Raw genomic sequence first — 27,018 nt, 5'->3', positions numbered from 1 at the left:
CTGGGTTGTATGTTGGGTTGCCTCCATGAGCTGTCAAGAATATTTACAAATAACTTTAATAAATGACATTTAATTCAATGATGGAATCATTTCTAACCTAGTATTTCAATAAGTGAAATGCATTACGTGTAACCGAATCAATTACTGAATTATTTTACAAAATAGAAGAGATAAATGGATTTACTATATAATCAGACCAATAAATTAATTCAGCAAACTCAAGAAAGTTTTCAAACATTAGAAAGATATTGCCCTGCACCTGACGAAGTTGAATCAGATATACAGGAAAAAATAACTACAGTTCAAAAGTAATTAAAATTGAATGCTATGAAATGCTGTTACTTTATATTTGTTATATTTCTGTGTTACAGAAACTGTGAAAAGCTAGATACGTTATTATTTAAAGTGCCTTTACCCCAAAGACAAAATGCAAAATTAAAGTGTGATCAATTGAAATATGACTGCAAACATCTTCAAGCAGCTTTGACAGCTTGGCGACATAAAAGAGCTAGACAGGAACTGTTGGCTAGTGAAAGAAAGGAATTACTTAATCATAGATTTTCTCCAAATCCTGATGCAACAACTATAACTATGGATTATGCAATACAACAACAAACTTCATTACAAAATGCTCACAGGGGTATAGATGAAATGTTGTACACTGGAGCTGGAACTTTAGAATCTTTACAGTCTCAAAGGATGACTTTAAAAGGTGCACACAGAAGAATCATGGACATGGCAAACACCTTAGGACTAAGTAATCATACATTAAGATTGATTGAAAAAAGGGCAGCTCAAGATAAATATGTTCTTTTGGGTGGTATGCTTTTCACACTTACAATTATAGGCTTAGTTATTGTTTATGTTGCTTGAATTTAAAGGTGCTTAGAGCATTCTTTGTATTAATAATTACAAAAATACCTACTTTAATTTTGTTCACATTCCTGATTTTAAGTATTTAATATACACTGTTATTTTAATTTCTAATATACACAGAAAACTGCATTTCAGTCTTTTTATTTTGGTTCTTTATCTTAAAATTAAAACACATGGTATCAGATTATAATATATTTGCAAGTTAATATCAAACAAAAACAACTTATTATCTAAAAATTCACATTTTTTGTTTATAAGATGTATGTTTGTACGTTCCAATTTATTTTGTAACTATTTAAAAAATTATACAGTAATAATAGATAATGGTTTATAAAAACCATCATCACCCTTACTAGATATCAGGGAAAGATGAATAGAGTCAAAATCACAAATTCCAAAATAATAATCTTTGTACTTTTCCATTATTTGTCTTGCATCAAAAGTTTGTTTTCTAAAGTACCATCTACCTTTTTTTTTGGGTGTAGAAGGGTTGGATGATTCTTGTCTGTATTTAGTGTTCATTAATGTCACATGCAATTTAACATTTTCTTGATATTGCCTTACTAAACCTGTAATTTAAAATTTTCGATAAATGTAAAAATATTACATTTTTATACCTCTACTGTGAAAATGGTCAGAAATTCCATTGGCAATTTTTTGCAAGCACTTTTTTTCATTTGCATCCACTACTTGAGCATTTGCATACAAAATATTTACTTTTTCCAGATTGTTATTCATACAATCTATTCCTGCTAATTTAATTTTTAGTGGTCCCATTTCAGCAACCATGGGGCTGAATATAAACAAATTATTATATTAATTTTGTTATCTATCAAAGTTAGTCCAGTGTCAAAGACCATCACCAGGTAAGTATGTATGGGCAAACCATCAGACAGTAGATTTTATATTGTTTTAGAATAAATTCCATCTGTAGATGCAAGCCCATGGCTACCTGGCTACACACTTTCAACTTACTCAAGTACTTGATCTTTATAGTCATCTAATGCCTTTACAGCTTCTAATTTTTCATGTTCATCCATTAATGCAAAAACAACAACTGTTAAATGTAACTTTTTCACATCTTGAAATATGGATTCATGAATTCCTTCAATTGCTCCATTATTAAGTATTTCATTCTTAGTACGTAAGAATTCATTAAACATAAAACTTATTAATGGAAATTCCTCAATGAAAATACAATTACCTTAAAGTTTTCGAAATTTTCTGATATTTCACTATTCCTTAAAGGAATGGAGATAAACTGCATTGCAGGATGTTTTTCTCTAATGGTTCCCAGTACTGAATGAATAAAGTGCCTAGCAGTAGCAATTCCTTCAGTTTCTGGAGAAGAAATCTTTATTTTTCCTTTTTGGCCATGTTTGGGTATTAAAATAGTTGTCTTTGTTTCTATTTCTAGCAACTTTATATTTGAACCAATCTGTTGATGAAGGTTTATGTAGTACATTCTAAAAGTATACAATAGTCCATTACATCTTCCATATTAAATTTATAGCACTTACGTTGGTAGTCTAAAAGTAGTTGAAAAATGCCCATTTTCTTCAGTAGTGATTTCAAAAATAGAGCAGTGCTCTTCAGTAATGTCTACAATTTAACAGTAAACATAGTTTAAGTCTTTTACAATAAAAATAAAATGTACCTTCTTTTAGCAGAACATTTTTGAGGGTTTCAATTATTGTTAGCTTCTTGTAATTTTTTAGTTCAAAGATCTTTCCATCTATCCACATTCGCAACGGCTTTGTAGAATACATTACATTTCTTAATTTAAGTAAATTAATCTAGAGGATAGTAATAAAGTAAGTCAATGCTAGGTGTATCAGGTTTATTTTATATAACTGGATTTGTATTTGTGACAAAGATAAGGGCAACCATTATCTATACTATCATTTTTGTTGTACAATTTCAATACCTGAAAAGCTATTAAATGTTTTTTATCACTTTAAAGAACTCCTTTTTCACTTTTATTTGCAAACAATACTACCTAATGCACAATAATAAAACAACATAACCTCTAAACGTCAGGAGAATTGTCAAAAATAAAATAATGGAAAGTAATTATTATAATAATGGCAACAACAAAGATACCTGAACAAAAAATAATTTTGTGTGGCGAATATGGTGTGGGCAAAAGTTCAATTTTTAGGAGATTTGCCAATAATACTTTCATAACAGCTACAGGGAGGCAGTCCACTTTAGGTTTAGATCATTATGATAAAGTTTATAATGTTCAAGATAAAGATATAAAGGTATAAACAGAACATTACCTCTTTATTCTCTTAAAGTTAATATGCAGTAAATCATTTCAGCTACAGCTTTGGGACACTGGTGGTATGGAACGTGTTGCTTCAATAACATCCAGCTATTACAAGTTCTCAGAAGCAGCAATATTAGTTTTTTCTCTTGATAATTTGACTTCATTTAACACTCTTTCACAGCATTTATTGGACGTAGTAACATATGCAGAAAATGCAAAAATATTCCTATGTGGTAACAAGTTGGACTTGCAAAGCAGTGAACCTCAAGTTTCTGATGCTGAAATTGAAGCATTTTGGTAAAATTTTATAAAAATGAGTTAATTAATTAAGTTGAATTGTTACTTTTCAGTGAACAATGTCATAATATTATAAGTGGAGTATATAAAACTTCTTGTAAAACTGGTGAGGGGATAGAGAAGATGTTTTATGATATTGCTTATCATTTAGTAGAATCAAACAGGTCTCGTTTAGAGCTTCAAACAATGGATAAACATGGCTTTAAAATATCGTCAAATGAAGAATCTCCTGAAGACTCTTGTCTCTGTTAAGTATAGCTGCACATTCATATTATACACTTGTCAACAAAAGTTTTGTAGCAAAAACAAATTTCTATTTTATTGGATTACAATATGTAGGTATTAATGATTCTAAATGAAGGATATATATCCTTGAAATCATGAAAACATTGTTCAAATAATATATTTTTTAAGGAAATTATTCTCCATTAAAGTTATTTATGTGTTTACTGTATTATATAAAATTTAGTTACTTTTTGTTGATGAGTGTAGTTGTGTAGCTNATGTTACTGAAAAACCTTCAGCCTCTAGAGCTCGACATGAATCTAATACACACTTGTGTTCCTTAAATTGAAAAATACATTAGGAAACAAATTTTACTACAGAAATAACACTTACAGTCTGAGTAGTTACAATGTGTTTCTTTTTAGATTTATAGAATCTAGCAACTCCTTTGACAGCAATATTGTTACATTCAGTTGCCCCTGATGTAAAAATTATTTCCTTAGGATCAGCTCCAATTAAATTAGCCACTTGAGATCTAGCCTTTTCTACTGCTTTTTCTGTTTCCCAACCATAAGCATGAGTTCTAGAATGTGGGTTTCCATAATAACAGGTAAAATAAGGAAGCATAGCATCTAAGACTCGAGGATCCTACAAGTTTTCATAAATGAAATTATGACATCACATAAAATAACCATTTACCAAAGGGGTTGTGGCTTGGGCGTCCAAATATAGCGGCCTTCCAATAAATGATTCATTATTTCCATCATATTTCGAATCTAAAAAATTAAAAAAAGTAGGTTATGTTACATAACCTCAAAAATTACTTACCAGTGGATAAATTTTTATTTACGCCACTGAATATTGTTTTAATTTGCTGTGATTTCGCTAACACTACAGGAAGGTCAAAGATTTTTATAACGTTGCGAATCATCCTGTAATTTTCATTTAAGACACTAAAGGAATTCAGTCATCCACTTTTAAATTCATAAAACCACATACTTGCAATATTGCCCAATTACCTATGCTTCTTGGCTTTTGTACAACAACATAGTCACCTTATTATGCCTTGCATTCACCACCCACTAAGCAATGCGAATTGCCACAACAACTTTTAAACTGTTATGTGAAGTCTATAAGTTGGTAAGTTGGAATAAACAAAACAACTATTCTATGAAACTAGTAAAACTGCAATGTGTAATAGACAATAAAATAAGTGATTATTTTGTCTTGTTTGGGCACCTGTAAATGACTCATCTAAACAAGGTATTTGTTACAATTATTACTTAATCAAGCATATTTGTTTATAGCCTTTATATAAATTTATAACTTGCGCGTTTACATGCAGTAACCTGCAATATTTTAACCCATTTTGCACTCTTCACGTGTTCTTACATTATATTAGGTACCATAAAATATCTAGTTAGGTACTTATTTAAATACAAAAATCTACGAATATTTCAACTGCTTTGGTATTTTTAGTAAAACAAACATTTGTTACTATTTTAAAGTAAACATTTAATTACTTTACTAATACAATCAGAGATAATTACAATAATTTGTCATTAGACAATTAGGCTAATCTTCCGATTCGGACCTACTGAATTGAGGGTCGAGTAAACCTTTTTTAGAAAGTCTAGGCCAATACTTTTCGAATGGTACCTCCCCCCCCCACTTCTAAAGAAGAAAATGACCCTTGATCTTTTTTGGTATTTGAAACCTGATTTAATCTAGATTATGTTATGCCAGTAAAAAGTTTTTCCAACCCCTAGGGGGCCTTTCTTACTGCCTGTCGTAGATGAGATCCCAAATATTGTACGTGCCTATTTCAGGCTAAACTGGATCAAAAGTCAACTTCTCTGACGTTGGAACCATTCCAAAAATCTTGGCTTAAACTTTCCAAAAAGATGTTACTCGATTTCTACTTTATTTTATTGCACCATTTAACTTTTAGATAAAAGTATTGCTATTGAAACATTATAAGTACATTAGTTTTTTCAATAACTTTCGATAAAAATTGCAGTTATTACCTCATTGTTTATGATCGAATGGGATTTTACTTACGCAGAAAATTAAAATTATTTGCAGGTATTGTTTTGGAGATACCAAATTTGATTTGAAATTCAAACTGCTTTCCTATTTTAAAAATTCTGGCTCTATTATAAAAACCTTTTGGTCTTTGCTTAACTTGCACAAAATTCTTACTTTAATAATGTTAAAAATAATATATCATAATATTTTTTTGTTATTATGGATTGCAATACTTACACAAATGAGCAAGATACAAACTTCTTAATGTCTGTTTGATGTAACTTTTTAATTCTTTGGAGAGATGGGATTATCAATTATCACCCTGATAGTTTTTGTTTGTATGCTTAATTTAAATTTTGAATATAATTTCGATTTACTAGCAGAGGGAACGGGTACAATTAGAGTAAAATAAAATCCATCGCTTTATTATCTTAACTATGATATGTTAGCGTATGTTTTCCAAATATAGGCTTTATTTACATTCAAAACATATAAAACAGTTATTTAGTATTGGGCTTGCATCCCTATTATTTAAATAAATAAATATTTTGATATTTGAATAGAGTTCTTTTATTATTAATTTTACCTTTTGGGCCATATATCTTGTGTCCACTAATTGACATTAAATCAATATTCATACTTTGAACATCCATAGGTATTTTACCAACAGCTTGGGCTGCATCAGTGTGAAAGAATACTTTTTTTTTACGACACAATCGACCTATTTCATTGACAGGCTGCTTTACACCTATCTCGTTGTTAACAGTCATAATAGAAACAAGAGATGTTTCTGGAGTGATAGCTTTATCAAGTTCTTCTAATGAAATTATTCCATTATGATTTACAGCCAAATATGTTACTGAAAAACCTTCAGCCTCTAGAGCTCGACATGAATCTAATACACACTTGTGTTCCTTAAATTGAAAAATACATTAGGAAACAAATTTTACTACAGAAATAACACTTACAGTCTGAGTAGTTACAATGTGTTTCTTTTTAGATTTATAGAATCTAGCAACTCCTTTGACAGCAATATTGTTACATTCAGTTGCCCCTGATGTAAAAATTATTTCCTTAGGATCAGCTCCAATTAAATTAGCCACTTGAGATCTAGCCTTTTCTACTGCTTTTTCTGTTTCCCAACCATAAGCATGAGTTCTAGAATGTGGGTTTCCATAATAACAGGTAAAATAAGGAAGCATAGCATCTAAGACTCGAGGATCCTACAAGTTTTCATAAATGAAATTATGACATCACATAAAATAACCATTTACCAAAGGGGTTGTGGCTTGGGCGTCCAAATATAGCGGCCTTCCAATAAATGATTCATTATTTCCATCATATTTCGAATCTAAAAAATTAAAAAAAGTAGGTTATGTTACATAACCTCAAAAATTACTTACCAGTGGATAAATTTTTATTTACGCCACTGAATATTGTTTTAATTTGCTGTGATTTCGCTAACACTACAGGAAGGTCAAAGATTTTTATAACGTTGCGAATCATCCTGTAATTTTCATTTAAGACACTAAAGGAATTCAGTCATCCACTTTTAAATTCATAAAACCACATACTTGCAATATTGCCCAATTACCTATGCTTCTTGGCTTTTGTACAACAACATAGTCACCTTATTATGCCTTGCATTCACCACCCACTAAGCAATGCGAATTGCCACAACAACTTTTAAACTGTTATGTGAAGTCTATAAGTTGGTAAGTTGGAATAAACAAAACAACTATTCTATGAAACTAGTAAAACTGCAATGTGTAATAGACAATAAAATAAGTGATTATTTTGTCTTGTTTGGGCACCTGTAAATGACTCATCTAAACAAGGTATTTGTTACAATTATTACTTAATCAAGCATATTTGTTTATAGCCTTTATATAAATTTATAACTTGCGCGTTTACATGCAGTAACCTGCAATATTTTAACCCATTTTGCACTCTTCACGTGTTCTTACATTATATTAGGTACCATAAAATATCTAGTTAGGTACTTATTTAAATACAAAAATCTACGAATATTTCAACTGCTTTGGTATTTTTAGTAAAACAAACATTTGTTACTATTTTAAAGTAAACATTTAATTACTTTACTAATACAATCAGAGATAATTACAATAATTTGTCATTAGACAATTAGGCTAATCTTCCGATTCGGACCTACTGAATTGAGGGTCGAGTAAACCTTTTTTAGAAAGTCTAGGCCAATACTTTTCGAATGGTACCTCCCCCCCCCACTTCTAAAGAAGAAAATGACCCTTGATCTTTTTTGGTATTTGAAACCTGATTTAATCTAGATTATGTTATGCCAGTAAAAAGTTTTTCCAACCCCTAGGGGGCCTTTCTTACTGCCTGTCGTAGATGAGATCCCAAATATTGTACGTGCCTATTTCAGGCTAAACTGGATCAAAAGTCAACTTCTCTGACGTTGGAACCATTCCAAAAATCTTGGCTTAAACTTTCCAAAAAGATGTTACTCGATTTCTACTTTATTTTATTGCACCATTTAACTTTTAGATAAAAGTATTGCTATTGAAACATTATAAGTACATTAGTTTTTTCAATAACTTTCGATAAAAATTGCAGTTATTACCTCATTGTTTATGATCGAATGGGATTTTACTTACGCAGAAAATTAAAATTATTTGCAGGTATTGTTTTGGAGATACCAAATTTGATTTGAAATTCAAACTGCTTTCCTATTTTAAAAATTCTGGCTCTATTATAAAAACCTTTTGGTCTTTGCTTAACTTGCACAAAATTCTTACTTTAATAATGTTAAAAATAATATATCATAATATTTTTTTGTTATTATGGATTGCAATACTTACACAAATGAGCAAGATACAAACTTCTTAATGTCTGTTTGATGTAACTTTTTAATTCTTTGGAGAGATGGGATTATCAATTATCACCCTGATAGTTTTTGTTTGTATGCTTAATTTAAATTTTGAATATAATTTCGATTTACTAGCAGAGGGAACGGGTACAATTAGAGTAAAATAAAATCCATCGCTTTATTATCTTAACTATGATATGTTAGCGTATGTTTTCCAAATATAGGCTTTATTTACATTCAAAACATATAAAACAGTAAGAAATTGGTCATATATTTACAGACGTTCTTATAAAGTAACTAATCAGCTTTACTTAATAATTTTCAATTGAATTTAATAAAGCTGTAATAGCGATTCTAATTTTTACGAAACGTTGTGTACATCCTATAACACCTAANAAGTTTGTCTAGATTGTGTTTTAATCTTTTAATGGTTTTTTAATCTTTTAATCCTTCTCTTTTCAGGCTTCGTGTTGTGACACAATAGCGTCTGAATAACACTCTTCAAGAATTACAGGTAAGAAAACGTTACATTATTTTGATATTAGTCTTCGGTTTGCGTATGATAAAGTCTTTACTGTTCTATTAAAATCATCATCATAGCGCTAATTTGGGCCTACATAACTCTAACAAAATGGAAGAGTTTAAATGTCATACATAAATTCAAAACCTTCATTTTTTTCTCTCGCTTAGACTTAAGACTCGAATTAATTATTAAAAAATTAAGAGTTATTAACACCTTCATCATTTAGTTTGCGCTAGTCGATAACCTACCCTAGCAGCGCTTTTCAAATTTTTACATTTCGAACTGAAAACTTATTTTTATCGAAATAAAATGTAACCTACGTGACTCAGGAATAGCTAGCTATCTATTAGTCCAAAAATTTTTTAAAATTGTTCCTGTAGTTCCAGAGATTGTCTTGCTTCTTACACTCATTAGCACCCTCTCTTAATGTTTAAAATTTTTCTGACTAAAAGTTCAACCCAAAGATGCACCCCTTTTTCTAGATTCCATGGTATATTACCATAAAGACCTAAATATTTTTACGTTTACTTTTCCTACGGTATGTGTGAAATGCCATGCACTACCGACAATGGTATAGGAATAGGTCCCACCGTCCAAAATCGGGTCAATTAGTTCAATTAGTATTTGTATAATTCTGTTATGAGTTGAAATTAAAGAAGAATATTTGAAATAATTCCATCAAATGTTTCGACGTATAAAGGTCTCGGATTTTTGTTTTGCTCCACGTTTTTTCGTTTCCTCCTGTAGGTACCTAACTTAATTTATTCATTTTATGTTCGCGGGAATACGCCGAGAGATATTCCATTTCGGTTGGATGGCAACGACCGAGCACTAAACATAATATTTTTAGTATAAAAAAGTAAGGAAAAATCATAAATTATTCTTTCGGTGTTTCGGGGTCGAGACGAAGAATGCCTCTTGGGATGTTAGTGAAACGTACGATGCCATCAGCCGGCTCGTTCATAGTGGCACTGCGTTGTACGTTTTGGTTCATATTAAGCCCCATATATCTTAGCTTTTGAATTTACGACCGCGGAACAACCCTAACCTACAACAATGCCACGGCAAGCCACGTTTTCGCACGAAATTATCACTGGTTTACTCAGATACTCCCGTTGGATTTCATTCTACCTCCGGGACGGTATAAATTCTCGTCGAACAGTCGCAACAATGAATACTCCCGTAATATTGGTCGATCTGTTAGAATTGCTACTGTATAACGGACATCAGGTCCATTTATATCTGCTCCAGGCGTTTCTCTGTATACTTAACTGATATGAAAACATTTTCGCTTGCCTCGTCCTTGTTTATGTATCCTTTACCGTTTAACGTGCAAGAGCTAATGAACGGAAAACGTCTGTTAAGTCCTGTTTTTCACTTTTTTGTGTACATGAAATAATGCCTGCGAGGCGCTGATGAGATCCAAAAGATCGAAATCGCGATCCGCGTCGGGTAGTTTCGACAGAATACAGATCCTAAAATGTAGCATCGTGCCACAGATGGCGTTTACTGCGTCATTTGTAGTATTTTCTAAAACCTGTAAGTTGTTTTCGGGTTAATGTGTTTCCATAAAATAAAGGTCAAGTGTTTGTTTCTGTTACATCCAATTAGACACCTACCAGTTACTTGAAGATTTGCCTTACGTGCAAATAATCCTAAATGTACTTCCGGAAATATCCTTGTTTCTGTACGTATATTTATCTCAAGTTATACGCATAACTCTCACAAGTTAGTAATGGAGAGACACAGTCAGCTGCATCAACAGCTAACAGCAAACTCCACTATTTTCGTGGTAAATAAATTTTCACCGAGAAAGTCATAGGCTGTGTCACCAAACTTCTGTATTATGCATATTTGAGGTGGATTTTGCAGTATAGTATTTTTAGTGAGAATTTTCTGGTGCAGCGAATACATTAAATTTTTGGTTATGCATTTTAAAAAGAGAGTGATGTAGATTTACAATGTTTTATGGGTGCATTTGGAATATGTTCTGCTTTGAAATGCACCTGTGCTTTGGATTTTTATCTGACAATGGATATAGATGGTAAAAAGAGGAACTGTGTACATGACAGAACTGAAATAAATCTGAAAAATATAAACAAAGGCTTTGAATGGCTGCGTGATTAGAGGCCCTAAATATTGACTGAAACGAAACATCTCTCACATAGCTACCAGGAAAAATGTTTTAATAGATATGTTAACGGAAATTTGTGTAATCCGTTATTGTATATAATTCCTAGGAAATTTATACACTTCCTAAAATCGCCCAGAAATGTGTGAAATAANATGCGAAGTTTAGCTCAGGATAGGAAAGAGTGGAGGTACGTGTCCAACCAGTCTTAGGACTGACGACCTTATGATGATGATGAAAAATAACATTTGAAAAAAATTTGACACTAAATTTTTAGTGTTTATTTAGTTAAGCTGCACAGTATTCCAATTGATTTTCTTGTATTCACTTTTAGATACAATAAGCCTTCTAATATTTTCATTACAAAAGTATGTTAAATCAGTTTCTCGTAGCTTTTACGAATGCTACAAATTAATTGTTTATAATACGTATTAAAAAAAGAATGTTAATCTTCTGTGTACATGGCAATTTTTATTTACTTGAAAAATGAATTTGTGGTTGAAAAATTAACAAATAGTGATTTGAGTTTACTTAATTTTAAATTTTAAACCTTAAACAACTATAATAGTCTATGTTTTTCGCATTAGGTATATCTGGTGTCACTGTTGAATTTTTCGGGGTAATAAACCGTAAGATTCGACTCTGTAGGGGTAGATAGGGTACGGTGTAAGAGTTAGTACGAAATAGGCTACGTTCCTCCATATTTATACGCGTCCAAATAAAGTATAATTCATAATTTTTGATAATACACTTACTACGTAATATTATTCATTTACAAAATGAACACTTATGGTATAATTATTATGTACAATTTAATGAAGCAATCTAAATTTCCCCTTTATCTTAATAAGGTTTAGTCATGTACATTAATAAATTATGTGTATAAAACGTTTTTCTAAAATCGATTTTCTTTACAAGTGGATTGCAGTAATTTACAATCGCTTTATAATTATTACCTTATTTATTAGATAAAATTATCGAAATAGCACCGATATGCCCTTTCATAAAGAGCATTGTAAAAACAATTTTAGACTTGATTAGATTTCACTATAAGATCCGTTTCTATTGTAACTAGTAGATACATTACGTTATAAGGAATAATTTTATTTAGACAGCATTTACGCTTCAATACGTGGAAGATACGTATTCACCTAAATTTCAAATAAACGTACATAGTTACTTAAATGTATGAACCTACATACCTAGATTATTTACAGCACAGGGTTAATAAAAAGTAAGTTTCATTGGTTTTTATTTACTTTTTACTAACCTTTTCTACAATGGTATGCAGTATTATCTGCTAGCATAGATATTGAAAAAGTTACATTCCAAAAACGTTTAATACTTTTGGAAGACTTATTAAGATAGACATAAATTGTTGCTCGCTCTTAATGTATTAAGTGGATTTTCATGCAAAATCAAGTAAAGGAAATGTAGTGATTTTCCGGTCTATCTTTAGTCAGTTTTATTATAAAATTAATGTACTGGTTTTCCAAGTTTGTAAAATATTTCAATTTTTGTTAAGGTTTAATCAATCAGTCTATTATATTCGTTTGTTTGATCAGAATTTACTCAAAATAATTTTGTATTTAGCAAATTTAATCGTATCCAAAACGTGTTATTGGCATGACAATTACTGTTAGTTCAAACACAACATAATCACTCTACAATTTCTTAATTTTACAAATACATGCGTACACACACATGTTTAAACAGCCTTGTTTGATGAATAATTAAATATTTGTTGTTAATTTGTGATTGCTATTTTCATTTTGCCGTTTGTAGTTATTGTCGTAGGTAACTGATGAAATGAGTCAATTTCTTACTTAGGAAATATTAATATCTATTAACTTTTTCTTCGTTTTGTACATTACGAATCAAACATTTATTTAAGTATAATGAAAATTGATTGAAAAATTCGCTTTGTTCTTTATTTTAGATTAATGTGTAAGCACCTAACAAAAATAGAAATAAAAATTATTATGGCGTTCACATAAGGCTTGTTAGTTATAATAACGTGCCAGCATATAAAATTCGCAAAAGTTTTGAGTATTTTCACTTAGACGTTTTATTAAAAATTCTCCCGTAAAATGTGAAAGTACTGCGAACGTTCTGTAGATGTAGTTAAGTGGTGTCGTTCTTATATTGCGTTAATAAAAAATGTTTTATTAACGTCGGTTAGGTAGTAATTTTTTTAAAGCCAACGTCTTCTTCTCTTCTTGTACTTACCGTAACCGTCAGAGAAAATTAAAGTTGGTTCTTTAAAGCATCACGAAACTATCGCGAATCTTAATTTAGTGCGGAAAAGAGCGCGGCGAGATGATATAAACGCGCATGAAAATGCGATTTTATGTAAATTTCGATAATTTATACTTGCAATTTTAAACTTTTCGTATTTTTAGTGCGATGGATACCTCATTCTCGTTGCCCATTTTGTATGCAGATTGTTCTCCATTATATTATTTATGTAGTTTTTGAAACTTGACAAACATTTCACGTTTTAATCCCATGGTTAACACTTAAGTATCTACTTAAAATTATTGACTTTGAAAAGTACCTATAATATTTAGTTTTTCTAAAGCCAAAAGTTTAAATATGACCATGCGATATATTTTTCTGTTAATTTTTTAGTATTTCGTTAATAAATAATGACACGGATTTTTGTTTTCGCATACAATTCGGAAATTCGAAGGCTACGTCAACTTAGAGCATGAAAAGACGCTTGTGGTTTATTAATAGTTATTTCAGTTTTTGATTGTTAATTTCAATTAATTCACAACATTTTTGATTTACATATGGTGCACCTGCATGTGTGTAACTAATATTATTTACAAACAAACTGAATGGTATGAAGTTATGATTTTGGTGGTTGAAATTGATTGATTATTTATTATCAAAATAAGCGTGTTTACCAAATTGGTAAACTGAATCGCGATGAAGTCGATTAAAATTTGTGAAAAATGTACTCTTAAAGCGGTTTAAAAGGAGAATATTTTTAACAAGAATTTAATTGATTTCCCTGTTTAGCTTGGGGTGAGGGCGGGCAATTTGACACCTTCATTGACTCATACGTGCCTGATCTATGGCGGATGCTTTGATTGTGATTATTTGTAGGTACAATTTTGTTTCCTGTGTAATATTTTCTGTATAAGTCTACTTTATTGAAGTTGAAGATAAGCTTGCTCGTCTTGGTAAATAACGTCTGTAAATAAATTTTCGCAAGTAAGGAAAAAGGCTGATTTACGTAAGCCTCTTTAATACAGCTTAGATCTGGGAACATTTCGGTGCAAATATTTTATGCAAAACTTGTGAGGCTAATACCGTGTGGCCCAGTTGTCTGTGAAATTTATTTAAAGACGAAATTTACAGTTTCGCGCAACCAACCGAGTCCAATTTGCAAGTTTATGAGAGTTGCATAAATACTTACCATCTGCAAATTTAGATCCGAGAAATGCAAGCCACTAAATTTGCGAAAAATCTGCATTCTTATCGTTATTAGTACTATTATTACTGTTATCGGTGCACTGGTCAATAAAATTTTCATCAGTTTTGCAATTTTACCGTCACACAATTTTATCGCAAATGAAGTAGGTACTTTTCTGTGCTATCTGCTTGTAATTATGGTCTCTCCACTTTTTCGGCATTAGCACACAAAAATAACCACGTAAAATTGGTGATTGATACACTGAAAACAAATTTTTAAATTTAAATTCTACATTTTTAGATCTTTCCTGAAAATAAATTATAACAATAAACTTTTCCTTATTTTCATATCCTTCTTTTTCTGATCTTTAACCGTCAACAAGGATAAAAATTTAATTCACATAATTACCTATTTACTGATTATTTGCACACTGTATAAATTAAACTATATTTACATAAACCCTTTTTAATTGCATTGTGAGTCTTGTAAAATTGATTATATAACGGGTGGAAAAAATTGTTTTATTTCTACACTTGTCTTTATATGTATTTGACCAGATGGTTCTTAATGTTTCGATCACGTAAACAACACTTAATGATATCTTCACACAAATCCTTTCGAAATCTTTGCTCCATATCAGTTTATAGAGTATTACTTGTTAAAGTCATTTCGCAACCCAGAAATCAGAAAAGGTCTGAACTGCAATTGTGGGGATTGGGTCTTGGAATAATCGCATCCTCGTACGGCGGTACTTTAGCCTTTTTAAATTCGTCTCTGACACGTTCTACATCTTGAAATACTCTTAATATGTTTAAACCTGCTAATTTCTTTAGATCTTCCGTACTCCACCTACCGGTACCGATCAATTCCGCAAAGAGGGTCGGGTAAGATGAAACGTCTTCTAAGCCTCTCGGAACACTGAAACATACAACTTTTAGATTTGGGAAAAAACATTCTTTTAAGGAGAATTTATCAATTTAGTTCAATGTATATTACTGTTAGGCATGTAATAACAAGGATCGATGATGTTATCCTTGTTAGAAAATTAATTTACCAAAAATTAATGGAAGAAGGAGATAAAAAATCTCATTTAGAAAAGTACAAGTGTCTGTCATCGTAGATATCGGAAAGTATTATTTATTAGAGAGGATTGGATTCGAATAGGGGAAGGTTTTTTGTCATTAGTGTACTTGGCAGCGAACGGCTGGCTCTATAACCCCATTCGACAGCTTCATTATTGGAGGCATGATATCGAAAACTCGAAAGAATTATCCTGGCAGATAAGGCGAAAATTAATAGTGGCCGAAATTGCTATTTCCAAACGTCGCGTTCGTTGCTTCGCTTTTGTCAAACTTGACATTACGTTATACACTGACTGTAGTGGTAATAAAACGTTCTGTTATCACGTGCTTTTCTTTTGTTAAAGTGTCGCGAAAGCGAATGTCCTTAATCACTCCGTTCGAGTGGACTCTTGTTCTACCCGTTATTTATTTGACTTGTTTCCGAATGTAACCATATAAGTCACCGTCATCGACACACAAAGCGTTCTTATATATATATATATATCTAGCACGAACGACCGAATCACGAAATCCGTTCTCTTTCTTTTTACCACAATTATAGTCGTCGGCTTTTTAGGGTTCCATGGTCAAACACCCCTTTTAGAGTTTCAGACAAGCGAACATTTCAAATTTTTGACGTGGACGCTTGAGGTGAAATTTTTAATCAGTTCATACAAAAATATTGTTTTTAATGTATTATGACTATCACATTTATTCTGTGTTCTGACATAAAGCTTTGAAGTAAAGTTTAATAATCAATCCAAAAAATTTGAAAGAAATACAATTTTTGGTAATAATCCTTCCAGGCAAATTGGTAAAGACTTTCAGGGCCAGTTAATGAATTGCGGTGCTGTCTTGATTTGGGTCTAAAGGCCGTCGTTTATTGGAGTTGATTCCTAACGTTTCGTTAGTACGAGTGGCGCGCTTCTTCAGAGGTCCTTCCGTCTCTACATCCAGCATCAGAGACGGAAGAACCACGACGGCCTTTAAACCCGAATCGGAACAGTTCCAATTCTTTTAGGGTTATAATAAGGACGCTAATTAATATTTAAATGAGACATCTAGCCATTGCATTAGGCTACTATGTCCAATAAGATCTTACTCAGATTTTTCAAAGGATAATTATGCTTTTGCAAATATAGTAAATTTTAAGACATACTCAAAGGTAATATTTTGAATGGGGGTATGTACACCTCTGACCAGTGGTGGCTCGTGACGAAATGGAACGGACGTTGTGGAAATGTTTACGTATAAACTTATCTATTTTTTGAAAGTTAATTATTCCTATGATCGTTCATGGAATCAAACTTGCTCATAATTTTGTTGAAGCTAACAATTTCTGATAGACGTAAATAAATTGTAATAAGATAAAGCATCGATCGAGATATAATAACTCACTTTTGGCTGGGTTAAATGCAGCTCATTAACCAATTTAAATTCACTACCTTAAACTAGAAAATGGGTTTAGGCACGGGTTTCCGAAACAGTGCGCAGAGCTGTCTCGTGCGGGCCAGTTCAGTAGTATAAAGGATATCGCGTTGCGCTTGACTACTTAGCACACGACAACGGCCAACAAACGTATAAAAATCAGCGTCTAGTGTAGCGTAGATACACTAAATAACTATCTTGATAAATTAATGATTATTATGTCGCAAAGTACATAATATTCAGTCACCAGCCGCCCATTTCTGTGGCGTTTTTAAATAGTTGAAAACTGTTAGTGTAACTGGAATGAAATCCGTTATGAATTTCCGAGTGTTTCTTTGTTGTTGCTTTTGAAGAAGGGAAATGAAATTTCTGCGAAAATAAGTTTTCTGTCCGTCATTACAGTACAAAGATCATAACTGGGATAAAAGTTCATTCTTTCAAACGAGTCCACGTATAGTTAGGTACAGGAAGAAAGAACGGAAGAAAGAAGAAAAAAGAACGAATTGACCAGACTTGTCGTTGCCACATTTATCCATAACTCCCGTGCACAATACTTACAAGTTAATCCCATCATAGCCCGCTCCCAGACCAACATTGTCCACGCCAGCCACGTCTCGGATGTGATTTATGTGAGCTGCGAACAAAGAACGACAGTAAACTAAATTGTAAAACGAAAAGCTCCCGCAAGATTGCATAATTCGATAAAGCTAACGGTCGAACTCATATTAAATGTAATTGTGGCAATTAATCATGAAACGAAAGGGACACCGCGGATGGAGTCTCTAGATGTGAACATGAGTCACATCAATTGACGGAAAATGAGCTTTTTTGACGAAAAAAAAAAAGATTAAGAAAGGAAAGAACTATTAATGAGACAAGATCAGTATCAACAACATCATCGTCAGTCCTAAGACTGGTTGGACACGCACCTCCACTCTTTTCTATCCTGAGCTAATCTTCGCATTTCCCTAAAACTAGAACAACCCACATCCTTAATTATTTGCGAACAGTATTGTAATCTAGGTCTAGCTCTACTCTTCTTAACTCCTGTTTCTGTATCTGACTATGCCTTTATACCTGAGAAGGTGTCCTATTAACCTATCTCTATCTGAAATGTGATCATGTTCTGCAGCTAAGGCTTTAGTTTAATATTTTTAAGTAATCCTTTCCGAAATATGCATTAAAATCGTTTTTCGTGCTTTTATTCGCTAGGATTTAAGTCAGCTACTACGCTTAAATGACTATGTGAATTTTATATGAAGTATGTTCGTAGCATGTAGCAATTTAAAGACTAAACAACGTACGAAGATTGCATTTTTCGGTTCAGATAAAGAAACGATTAAGGAAACTGCTTCGTGCTGACTTGAAAGTCTTTTCTCGTTCATGAGGAATCAACAGGTGTTTTGTTGAGATTTATTGTATGCACTAGGAATATTAAATTCCTGCTTCGGCATTAGGAGATAGTAACTCAGGAATCTGTTTGTTATCGCGGAATAATTTATGTTGAAATATGCGAGTTATTAAAATTGCTAGGTGTAATGGTTATTAGATGATGATTGCAGGGGCTCATTTAAATGTTCCATAAAATCTTCATAGGAAATCACAAACAAAGCGCTATATGGGGTTTTNGAAGTGTTTTAAAAATAAATAAAATTCGAACGTTACAATTTTGTATTAGTTTAATTTAATGCTGTGACCATTGTATAGATTTTATGTCGACACCTTCTTGGGTCATTTCCCAAAGAGGACTCATTTCTCTCAATCTAGTAACGTGCTGAATACATTTTGAAGCAGTGTAATCCACTTCTTCAATAGTGGTGAAACGTCCCAAACCAAATCTGTGAAAAAAATACGTTTCTTTTAATTTTAAGTAATAATTACACCATTATTTATTAGAAGGACATATTTAATTGGATATGCATTTTAGTTTTTTTGTTGATTGTCTAAATGTACCTTATCGAACTATGAGCTAAATCTTCATCAGCCCCAATAGCTCTTAGAACATATGACGGCTCCAAAGAAGCGGAAGTGCATGCAGAACCGCTTGATAAAGCAACATCTTTTAAGGCCATTAAGAGAGATTCCCCTGCAAAAAACAATTTATATAAAAAAAGCCTATAGTTAATAATAGAATGAAAAAAAGGAACATTACCTTCAACAAAGGCGAAAGATAAATTAATACATCCTGGATAACTTTCCAACGGATCTCCATTTCGTATAACATGAGTGAGTTTACCAAAGATTTGATCAAGCAGCCTTTTGGCTAAAAATTCAGTCCATCGATGATCATATTCTATTTCTTTTTGCGCCACAGCACATGCTTCACCTATTCCAACTGCAAGGGGTGCAGGTACAGTGCCGCTTCTGAGGCCCCTTTCTTGACCACCGCCACTCTGTATTGGCTCCACTCTAACCCTTGGTCTTCTTCGAACATATAAGGCCCCTACACCTAAATACAAGAAAAAAATGAAAATGTTATTAGGTGCAACATTTATTTTTTCGTTTGTAGAAAAGTGTAACAATCATAAAAAAATATTTAATTAAAAACAGATCTAGTTAAATTTCCAATAAGTGTAATTATAGATGAAAAGATGAGGATCTCTTTTTACAATATATCTTTAATTTGACCAACATTAACGTACACTGCAGTAGTTTATGATTTTATTAACAGTTGATGAATATTTAAAACAGAGTTGAGTAAAGCTTCAATACTTTGTGCTTGAAAATGTGTTTCCAGTCCTTTCAGACCTTAGAAATACTGTACTTCAAGCCTTTCTGTGAACAACTAGTTGGAATGTGATAAATGAATCACTTTATTAAAGTGCTTTAAGTCCTTTCAAAGTGCTTAAAGCCCTTTCAAAGTACTTCAAGCCCTCTTTAAATTTGAATTACAGAAAGGAACTGGTTGAATAATATTTTATTTTATGTATTTGAAGCCCTTAGGTGTGCTGGAAGATTTTTTACAAGTGTTTAGGGTTTTAAATTTATTACCTTTTGAAGTACATCCGCTAAGTCTTTGATATTACAATATTATTGGAGCTTTAAATCTGGAAACTGTTTCTGATGAGGGCATTGCATGATTTCATTATAATATGTATCATAACANGTGTAATCCGTTATTGTATATAATTCCTAGGAAATTTATACACTTCCTAAAATCGCCCAGAAATGTGTGAAATAAATTATATTAGACACATTTCCTAGGAAATCTATACATTTCCTAAATAGCAATCGGAAATGTATTACATTCAAGATGATAATGGGTACGCGGGGATAGTGGAGCTAGGGGAGGGTACTTATTTTATTCATAGAAAGCATTAGTTTTATACATTTCCTAAATAGCCTCGGAATTGTATACATTTCCTAGGATTTGCATACGATTCCTATATTTTATACATTTCTGGTAACAGATACATTAATTTATTGGTTATAGTACTACTTCCTGCAAATTAGAACTCTGTAAAAACAGGGTATAGAATATGTTGAATGTTTCGCATGAATTCAAACAAATAAAAAAAGAAGAAAAACGTTGTACCTATTAGTCTTTTTTTACACTTACCACGGCGTGTTGCATGTGGATGTTAGTGTTAGATAGCGCACTCCAACGTGGTAAAGCATCCTTAACACAGCCAAACTACCAGCTAACGAGTGTCCACCCTCAACTCCGATTAACGAGCACACTTGGTGTTTTCCGTATGCTGCTTTTATTTCTAAAAATATACAGACATTTACTATTAAAAATAGACGTTATGTTACATGCAAACTAAACCTACAACGAAATTGTAAAAGGGAATATCGATACTTTGGCAAGGATTATAAGTTCGAAATCCCGATCCATGTCTGATAACTGTCACTGAAAGTTATTGACTAAGAAGTGAACGTTGTTTAAGGATTTATTTGATTTAGTAACATGACCTTACATATAAAGGTCACTAGAAATACTGTCCTAAAATTTGGTATCTGAAATTGGGATCTCAACCATTGTTTTTATATTGTATATCTTCAAAGAAAGTTTATTTCTAAAAAGACTAAGAATTAGGAATCAATTCAGGACTAAAAGGGTACCCCCGCGGGAACATTTTTACTTCTCCAATCCTTTTTCATTTTGTTACTGAATAGCCAACACTTCATTATCCCAGAGCTACCTTTGGGAAATAGCTAGAAGTTATACTTATTTGGGAAAACTTTCCCGACAATTTGTCGGTGAATTGAGTCGATTTATTAAAGGTGACATCGTAAGAAAAGTGGATTGGAAAAAGTATGTAGCAGAAAAACTAAAACCAAATCTGTCCGTTTGTTTTATACCTGACATAAACCCAGATAAAATGGATCTGAGAGACCATTTTTTTTCTTGCTCGTTCGTAGATTATTAAGCATTACCGAGCACGACATATGCCATCCATTCTGGTCGGATTTGGAGTCCTTCTTGTGTCTAATAAGCAAATTCTCCGCTTTGTTTACCACACGTCCACTAAGAGTTATTGCAAATATTTTTCGATAGGACATTTTCTTAGCAATAACTCTTATTTTAGGCATTCAATTTCATTTATTTAGGTGCTTCAAAGCTTAAATTGTTATTGCAAATTACATTCAAACGTCACTAATTCGAAAATTAATTCTCTAATACAAACTATAGGAAATCTTACACAAAGGTAGGCAGACCCAGAATCGAACCGCTATCCCTGGCAATGCTTCGATTTAGTTAAATAAATTGACTTATATATACGCAATAATTTCGTTAAGCTTTTTTAAGTACCTAGCAATAATGAAATCCTGTGAAATTTTATCAATTTTCTTTATTGAGGATCTCCAACCTCCAACAGGAATTCTTTTGTCGCTTAGCAGAAAAATTTTCTATTAGGAATTTCGACGGTCTATATTCTATGAGATACATAGGTACATTTACGAGATCGAACACTTGAAAGGAATAAGTAGTCATTGCCGACGTTTCGTGCTGGTGAAAAAGAAGAAGGCGTCACGTCAAAATGAAAAGGGCTTTGATGGTCTGATAACATCTTTGCTTGCAAACATCGAATCGGGAAGAAATTCAATTTGTACAGGTCGCCGAAGCCGAGATGTTGACTCACCTTCCGCCGACGTGCAAAGGGTCAGAGGCGGGTAGAGTTCTGTCAGCCTTCTGATAACGTCGATTTGTTCCAGGGTTAACTGGACCGCATCCTTGTATTGACTATCGCAAGGTACGTACGCCGCCCAGAACTGAAACAAATAAAACTTGATTGATAACGGGCTCGAAAGTTGACAAGGGTAATCTGTATATCCCGAAAGTCAACCACAAGAACCATCGACGTAGTATAAAAAGTTATTTAATTCGCGAAATGGTAAGATAAAATACGATGAAGAAGAAAAACATTAGTGTTACATATGTTAAATTAATTGTAATCGGAACTGGTAATTAATATAATACACGAAGTCTTTGAAACTCGAAATTTTTATTTAGGTCACTTAAAACTGCAAGCTTACACCCAATTACCTACTTGGGTTAGTAGGTAAAAATTAGCAATCGTTTAAATAGCGAAATTAGTAACAATCAAACGAGTTGAATCCAAAAAAAAAAAACGAGGAAGCAAATAATGCAGGGTGGTGAGGCGACATGTGATCTTCATTCACCCTATGATGTGATTTATTAATGATAGTTAAATTATTGTTTGAGTAAATAAAACTTCTACTGATAGATACATATCATTATCAATTGGGGGTTGTTTGAATCTTAATAGTATTCAGTTAACCATATGACCTTAAAAAAAGGTAGTTACTTCGGTAAGCGCTTCGATTTTATTTAGAAATTTATCTGTACCTACAAATAAAGGAAATAGAGATAAGAAATGCAGCTTCAGGAAACTTTTAAGTATCAAATAAAAAGTCTAACAATAAGTTAAAGTGACACTTTTTTATACATAACGTAATGTTAGCGCCTTGTCGTTGTGTTTCGTTTCATCGGAATGAAATGTGCAACATTCCGTGGGCCTTTGTACAAACGACCATAACTTTTGGCAGAAGCAATTCCCGAAAAAGCGGCTCACAGAGCCTTAAAATGGGGTAATTGCTTGTCAAGAACAGGGAGATCGTCATCCCTTTGCACTGTTAACAAAGCTAATTTTCTGGTATCCCTCAATTCTTCGAAGGCGACGACCGACTATGACGAAGAAGAAGACGCAGAAAATGAGGAGGAAGAAGAAGAAACTGATGAGCGACGTTGTAACAAGTCTTAACCGTTTCAATTCTTGCTGCCGTCAGCACTAACTACACCCGACGACGACGACGCCGATGACGTCGCAACGACTATGCCATGTCGACGGGCGTTTCATTAATTTCGTCGCGTCGCCGAAATGGATTAAAGTAATAGATTGTGTCGCGGCAGGGACGTGGAAGGTAATTAGCTGCAAATGGGGACGCTGAAAGGGGTCCCCGTGCCCCCCTCTCCCTTGTCCCGTGCACTCGACTATGGAATTTCATTTTACAAATTTTGCATCTTAATAACTTGTAACTGCATGCGCACGGTGATGGAGCAATGCACGCTGCGATGTTGCAGCAGGTGTATGTACGTTGAAATATCTTGCAAATTGAATACGACCCGAATGCTGCCCGTGGTGCTATAATGGTGAAAAAATGAAGTAACACGGTCGGGAAAGCCATTTTTCAACATCACCTTTAATGACGAGATGCGAATAGCGGGCACATCATCGAGTTCATTTTTTATTAAATTTTGTTGCTAGGTTTTTCTTGTCGGTTCACGCGGTTTGGTAGGTACATTGTTTCGTGATTGTAATCAAAGGACTACGAAATTATCACAACACAATTAGTTACATACAACTCATATCAAAAGGTTGGAGATATTATATATTGTCTATAGTACGTAATTTAAGGATAGTTATAAATGTTTGTATTATTTGAGGTGTCTAGCAAGTCAGATTAGTTAGAACAGAAGTAGTAAGGAAATAAAAAGGGAATAGCGCAGGGTCGAGTCGCCTCTAATAAAATGAAGTCACTTCTATGCTCGCGAACGATTACTTTAGAAATTTTTAAAAAAAGGTTGTTAAAAGTGTATGTTTGGAGTGCGGCGCTGTACTGGTGCGAAACATGGACGGTGGGCGCGGCGAAAAAGAAAAGGTTAGAACCGTTCGAAATGTGGTGTTCCCGGGGAATGATGAGGATACCTTAGATAGAGAAGGTTAGGAATATAGAGGTATTGAACGATTAGAACCGAGGACTCTACGGAAGACAATAAGAAATAGGCGAGATAGATTGGTAGGATACCTTCTCAGGCATGAAGGTGTAGTCAGATACATATTAGAGGCAGACACAGGAGTTAAGAGGAGTAGATGTAGACCTAGATTAGTTCACAAATAGTTAAGGATGTGGGATGTTCTACTTTTGTGGAAATATGAATATTAGCTCAGGATAGGAAAGACTGGAAGTGAGTGTCCAACCAGTCTTAGGACTGATGACCTTATGTTGATGATGAAAAGGTACCGTATTACCTTTTCTGTCTGAAAAAAATTTCATGATGGTCGGCTGAATAGTTATGCGTAAAATCGTAATAAACAATCATACATTCGCATTTATTAGGGTTCCTATGTCCGAATGTATAACGGAACCCTTATAAGATTACTCATGTGTTTGTCAGTTTTAATATTAATAGGATTACTATTTATACTCATAATAGAGTTCTTTGATACATCAAGATTTCGAGGTAAAACTAATGTACAAAAAAATACCAGACAGATATACTCCATAACTAAATCTTGAATCAACTTGAAATTAAATTAGAGGTACGAGCGATCGCTTTTCTTTATTGCGTTTTTCTGTTGTTTGTGATTTAGTTCGCTGAGGTAGGTTTAATTTGCGCTGTTGGTTTTCGGGAGTAGAATTACGTGGGAGAAATCTGATCCGAGATTTTCTTAATTTATGTACGGCATTCCGTTGCCGGTCTTGCTGCAATTGAAAGGTACATTTCGTGGTAAATAAAATAATTTAGGTGTTCTCTTGTCCGCCCTCCTGGAGCGGTTTATTTCCATCCATTATTTGCTGCTTCGGATTTACAAAATTTAGTGCCGTCCGCCCTAATGAATTATTACTGTGTCGCCAGTGGATTACTTACACCACCCTTATACCTTATACCAGTTACCGCACCAACAGTTTGCCCACTGCTTTTGCACATTCTAAAACTCCGTTCTAACATCTTGCACTCGGCCACTATAGTTTACCGGTAATATGAAAATATGTTGCAACCAAGACGCATTTATCAACAAAGCTGTCTCTGAATGTAATCCTCTTGAGCTTCTAGGATTCTGGAGCTTTATTCTGGTCGTTTTATCTTTATTAGAAGACGAACAATAGAACCGACACTTTTCTAATTGTTTACATTCAAGTTTTATGCTTATTTTCGATAGTTTATTAATAGAAATAGTTATTGGTACATATGTTACGGGAAATATATGAAATCCATCATTCTAAACAATTCCTAGGTATATAATTCCTAAAATCGCTTGGAAATGTGTGAAATAAATTATATTAGNTAGCTAATTAATGCTATCCAGCGAACCTGGCCCTTTCAGGCCCCTAAAGCTCTGATTATGATAGCCACGTGTACAAGCTTTAGATAGATTGAGATACGTCTTTCTTTTAACAACCGGTGCGGCGGTGGTTTCTTGATACAATATATTTAAGAGTTATGTTCCATTCTTTCTTTGAAAGGCTAATTAATATAATTAAGGAGCCTTGCTCCAGGCAGTTGAGAAAATCGTTTCGAAGATAAACCGGTAGGGAGGGACAATTAAGTAAGGGTATAAAGGGTTGCCCTAGCCGACATTAGGGGGTTAATTGTCTATCTGCTATGGACTCTCAGTGTCGTATTTTCTGAACAAAGAGAGGCAGTTCTAAAACTAAACTGCACACCAGTGAATAAAATATAATTGTAATAATATACGATATACATTCATGTACAGGGTGTTTCAAGAAATAATGTCATACGAAAGGAAGACGGAACTTTCTCGGTTTTTGATAGGACTTGCAGAAAGGTATAAATTTGGTATAGCTTTAAAAATCTTTCGTTTAAGTCAATGGTTTAGGATTAAATTAATGTGTATTCTATTTTTCGACGCCATACCCATTAATGATGGTACTAGTCAATTAGTAAGTGAATGAATTTGATTAATTAACTTCAAGCAAGTTTGGAAGATTAAATGGGTACAGAAATATTATCGTCTGGAACTGATTGTGAATGTAAAAGAATGCAGGAATGCCCAAGGATTTTTGAAGTCAGTTTTAATTATTTTTTTTACAATTATTTCACTGTTATTAAACAATATAAATAAATAGATAATAAATTCCAAATACTGTTGCGATCTGTTGAATAAAAGTTAATGAAAAAGAACTGAAAAAACTAACGTATTTTTGGGTAACCCTTATAAACTTTAAGGAACTTCCTCCTATCATCTGGCTATATTTATTTTGCACACTATGTAAATATTTATGTATGGAAGTATCGCTGACGGCCGCGCACCTTTTTGATTATAAATGCAGTAAATCTTAACACTGTTTTGCTTTATTCGGGAGAAGAAGTCTGCGAAAATGCTTAAAAACTTCGTAATAGACGAGGAAATTTAAAAGGAAAGTTCCAAAACTTTCCCAGCATGAATATAATTTGTTATAAAGTTGGCGATGGAATAATTTTCTGCCTCATTTATAATTATCTCACGCAAAGGACCGACAGAAATAATGTTTCATTGTGCAAGTTTCCGATGCTGATCACATCGGGTTAAGGAATCTTATAATGTAGGTCGCTTACAAGGACCAAAAAGGAATGTTTCAAAAGGACACAAATCCCTTTTCTTCTTATTATTAGAGTATAACGTTAATGATTTTCCTAATTTTCTGCTTTTTCA

At 33.0% G+C, this 27,018-nt stretch overlaps 7 protein-coding genes across 8 annotated transcripts in view; 2 read left to right on the top strand and 5 right to left on the bottom strand.

The window, feature by feature from the left end:
• Window positions 1–73: 73 nt before the first annotated feature.
• Window positions 74–1,005, top strand: LOC108740796 (probable Golgi SNAP receptor complex member 2). Its single transcript, XM_018475279.2, has 2 exons — window positions 74–308; window positions 372–1,005. Exons 1-2 carry the CDS (start codon window positions 175–177, stop codon window positions 871–873), a joined length of 636 nt encoding a protein of 211 aa, XP_018330781.1. The 5' UTR covers window positions 74–174; the 3' UTR covers window positions 874–1,005.
• A 105-nt stretch (window positions 1,006–1,110) lies between these two features.
• LOC108740795 (activating signal cointegrator 1 complex subunit 1-like) lies at window positions 1,111–2,845 on the bottom strand. Of its 2 annotated transcripts, XM_018475277.2 has the most exons (7): window positions 2,804–2,845; window positions 2,534–2,672; window positions 2,397–2,478; window positions 2,081–2,342; window positions 1,852–2,012; window positions 1,494–1,669; window positions 1,112–1,445 (listed from the first exon to the last, which is right to left on the bottom strand). In XM_018475277.2, the coding sequence occupies exons 2-7, from the start codon at window positions 2,643–2,645 to the stop codon at window positions 1,180–1,182; spliced, it is 1,059 nt and encodes a 352-aa protein (XP_018330779.1). In that variant the 5' UTR covers window positions 2,646–2,672; window positions 2,804–2,845; the 3' UTR covers window positions 1,112–1,179. The 2 variants fall into 2 exon arrangements, with proteins under 2 accessions (XP_018330780.1, XP_018330779.1); XM_018475278.2 differs by lacking the exon at window positions 2,804–2,845 and having other exon boundaries at window positions 1,111–1,445; window positions 1,500–1,669; window positions 2,534–2,666.
• Window positions 2,846–2,940: 95 nt separating this feature from the next.
• Window positions 2,941–3,944, top strand: LOC108740797 (ras-related protein Rab-30). Its single transcript, XM_018475280.2, has 3 exons — window positions 2,941–3,140; window positions 3,201–3,445; window positions 3,499–3,944. The coding sequence occupies exons 1-3, from the start codon at window positions 2,961–2,963 to the stop codon at window positions 3,695–3,697; spliced, it is 624 nt and encodes a 207-aa protein (XP_018330782.1). The 5' UTR covers window positions 2,941–2,960; the 3' UTR covers window positions 3,698–3,944.
• Window positions 3,911–4,876, bottom strand: LOC112906190 (probable cysteine desulfurase, mitochondrial). Its single transcript, XM_025979966.1, has 5 exons — window positions 4,670–4,876; window positions 4,499–4,602; window positions 4,370–4,446; window positions 4,064–4,318; window positions 3,911–4,009 (listed from the first exon to the last, which is right to left on the bottom strand). Exons 2-5 carry the CDS (start codon window positions 4,599–4,601, stop codon window positions 3,911–3,913), a joined length of 534 nt encoding a protein of 177 aa, XP_025835751.1. The 5' UTR covers window position 4,602; window positions 4,670–4,876.
• Window positions 4,877–5,005: 129 nt separating this feature from the next.
• On the bottom strand, window positions 5,006–7,478 carry LOC108740778 (probable cysteine desulfurase, mitochondrial). The gene is made up of 6 exons (XM_025979960.1): window positions 7,273–7,478; window positions 7,102–7,205; window positions 6,973–7,049; window positions 6,667–6,921; window positions 6,252–6,612; window positions 5,006–5,019 (listed from the first exon to the last, which is right to left on the bottom strand). The coding sequence occupies exons 2-6, from the start codon at window positions 7,202–7,204 to the stop codon at window positions 5,006–5,008; spliced, it is 810 nt and encodes a 269-aa protein (XP_025835745.1). The 5' UTR covers window position 7,205; window positions 7,273–7,478.
• Window positions 7,479–18,748: 11,270 nt separating this feature from the next.
• LOC108740793 (probable cysteine desulfurase, mitochondrial) lies at window positions 18,749–19,632 on the bottom strand (the record flags this gene model as incomplete). Its single annotated transcript, XM_018475271.2, has 3 exons — window positions 18,749–18,951; window positions 19,067–19,199; window positions 19,266–19,632. Coding segments are annotated over 3 exons (654 nt in total), but the record flags the coding sequence as incomplete, so codon positions are not given.
• A 1,036-nt stretch (window positions 19,633–20,668) lies between these two features.
• LOC108740780 overlaps window positions 20,669–27,018 on the bottom strand; it is a 225,751-nt gene continuing 219,401 nt past the window's right edge. Inside the window, exons 11-12 of the mRNA XM_025979956.1 lie at window positions 22,201–22,330; window positions 20,669–20,823 (exon numbers count right to left, since the gene is read on the bottom strand). Of these exons, the coding sequence (XP_025835741.1) occupies window positions 20,669–20,823; window positions 22,201–22,330 (285 nt within the window). The remainder of the gene's footprint in view (window positions 20,824–22,200; window positions 22,331–27,018) is intronic.

This window comes from Agrilus planipennis, unplaced genomic scaffold, assembly GCF_000699045.2.
Source record: "Agrilus planipennis isolate EAB-ADULT unplaced genomic scaffold, Apla_2.0 scaffold22, whole genome shotgun sequence".
Taxonomy (NCBI): Eukaryota; Metazoa; Arthropoda; class Insecta; order Coleoptera; family Buprestidae; genus Agrilus; species Agrilus planipennis.
The sequence above is the reverse complement of the archived record's forward strand: the minus strand, read 5'-3'. Positions and strand labels throughout refer to the sequence as shown.

Coding starts and splice junctions, on each gene's coding strand:
- LOC108740778 (XM_025979960.1), bottom strand. CDS start 7,204: ATGATTCGCAACGTTATAAAAATCTTTGACCTTCCTGTAGTGTTAGCG. Junction 7,050..7,101: donor AAATAAAAATTTATCCACTG/GTAAGTAATTTT, acceptor TTAATTTTTTAG/ATTCGAAATATGATGGAAAT. Junction 6,613..6,666: donor ACATTGTAACTACTCAGACT/GTAAGTGTTATT, acceptor TTTCAATTTAAG/GAACACAAGTGTGTATTAGA.
- LOC108740796 (XM_018475279.2), top strand. CDS start 175: ATGGATTTACTATATAATCAGACCAATAAATTAATTCAGCAAACTCAA. Junction 309..371: donor AAAATAACTACAGTTCAAAA/GTAATTAAAATT, acceptor TCTGTGTTACAG/AAACTGTGAAAAGCTAGATA.
- LOC108740795 (XM_018475277.2), bottom strand. CDS start 2,645: ATGTATTCTACAAAGCCGTTGCGAATGTGGATAGATGGAAAGATCTTT. Junction 2,479..2,533: donor AAATGTTCTGCTAAAAGAAG/GTACATTTTATT, acceptor GTTAAATTGTAG/ACATTACTGAAGAGCACTGC. Junction 1,670..1,851: donor TATAAAGATCAAGTACTTGA/GTAAGTTGAAAG, acceptor GTTTATATTCAG/CCCCATGGTTGCTGAAATGG.
- LOC108740797 (XM_018475280.2), top strand. CDS start 2,961: ATGGCAACAACAAAGATACCTGAACAAAAAATAATTTTGTGTGGCGAA. Junction 3,141..3,200: donor TTCAAGATAAAGATATAAAG/GTATAAACAGAA, acceptor AAATCATTTCAG/CTACAGCTTTGGGACACTGG. Junction 3,446..3,498: donor GCTGAAATTGAAGCATTTTG/GTAAAATTTTAT, acceptor GTTACTTTTCAG/TGAACAATGTCATAATATTA.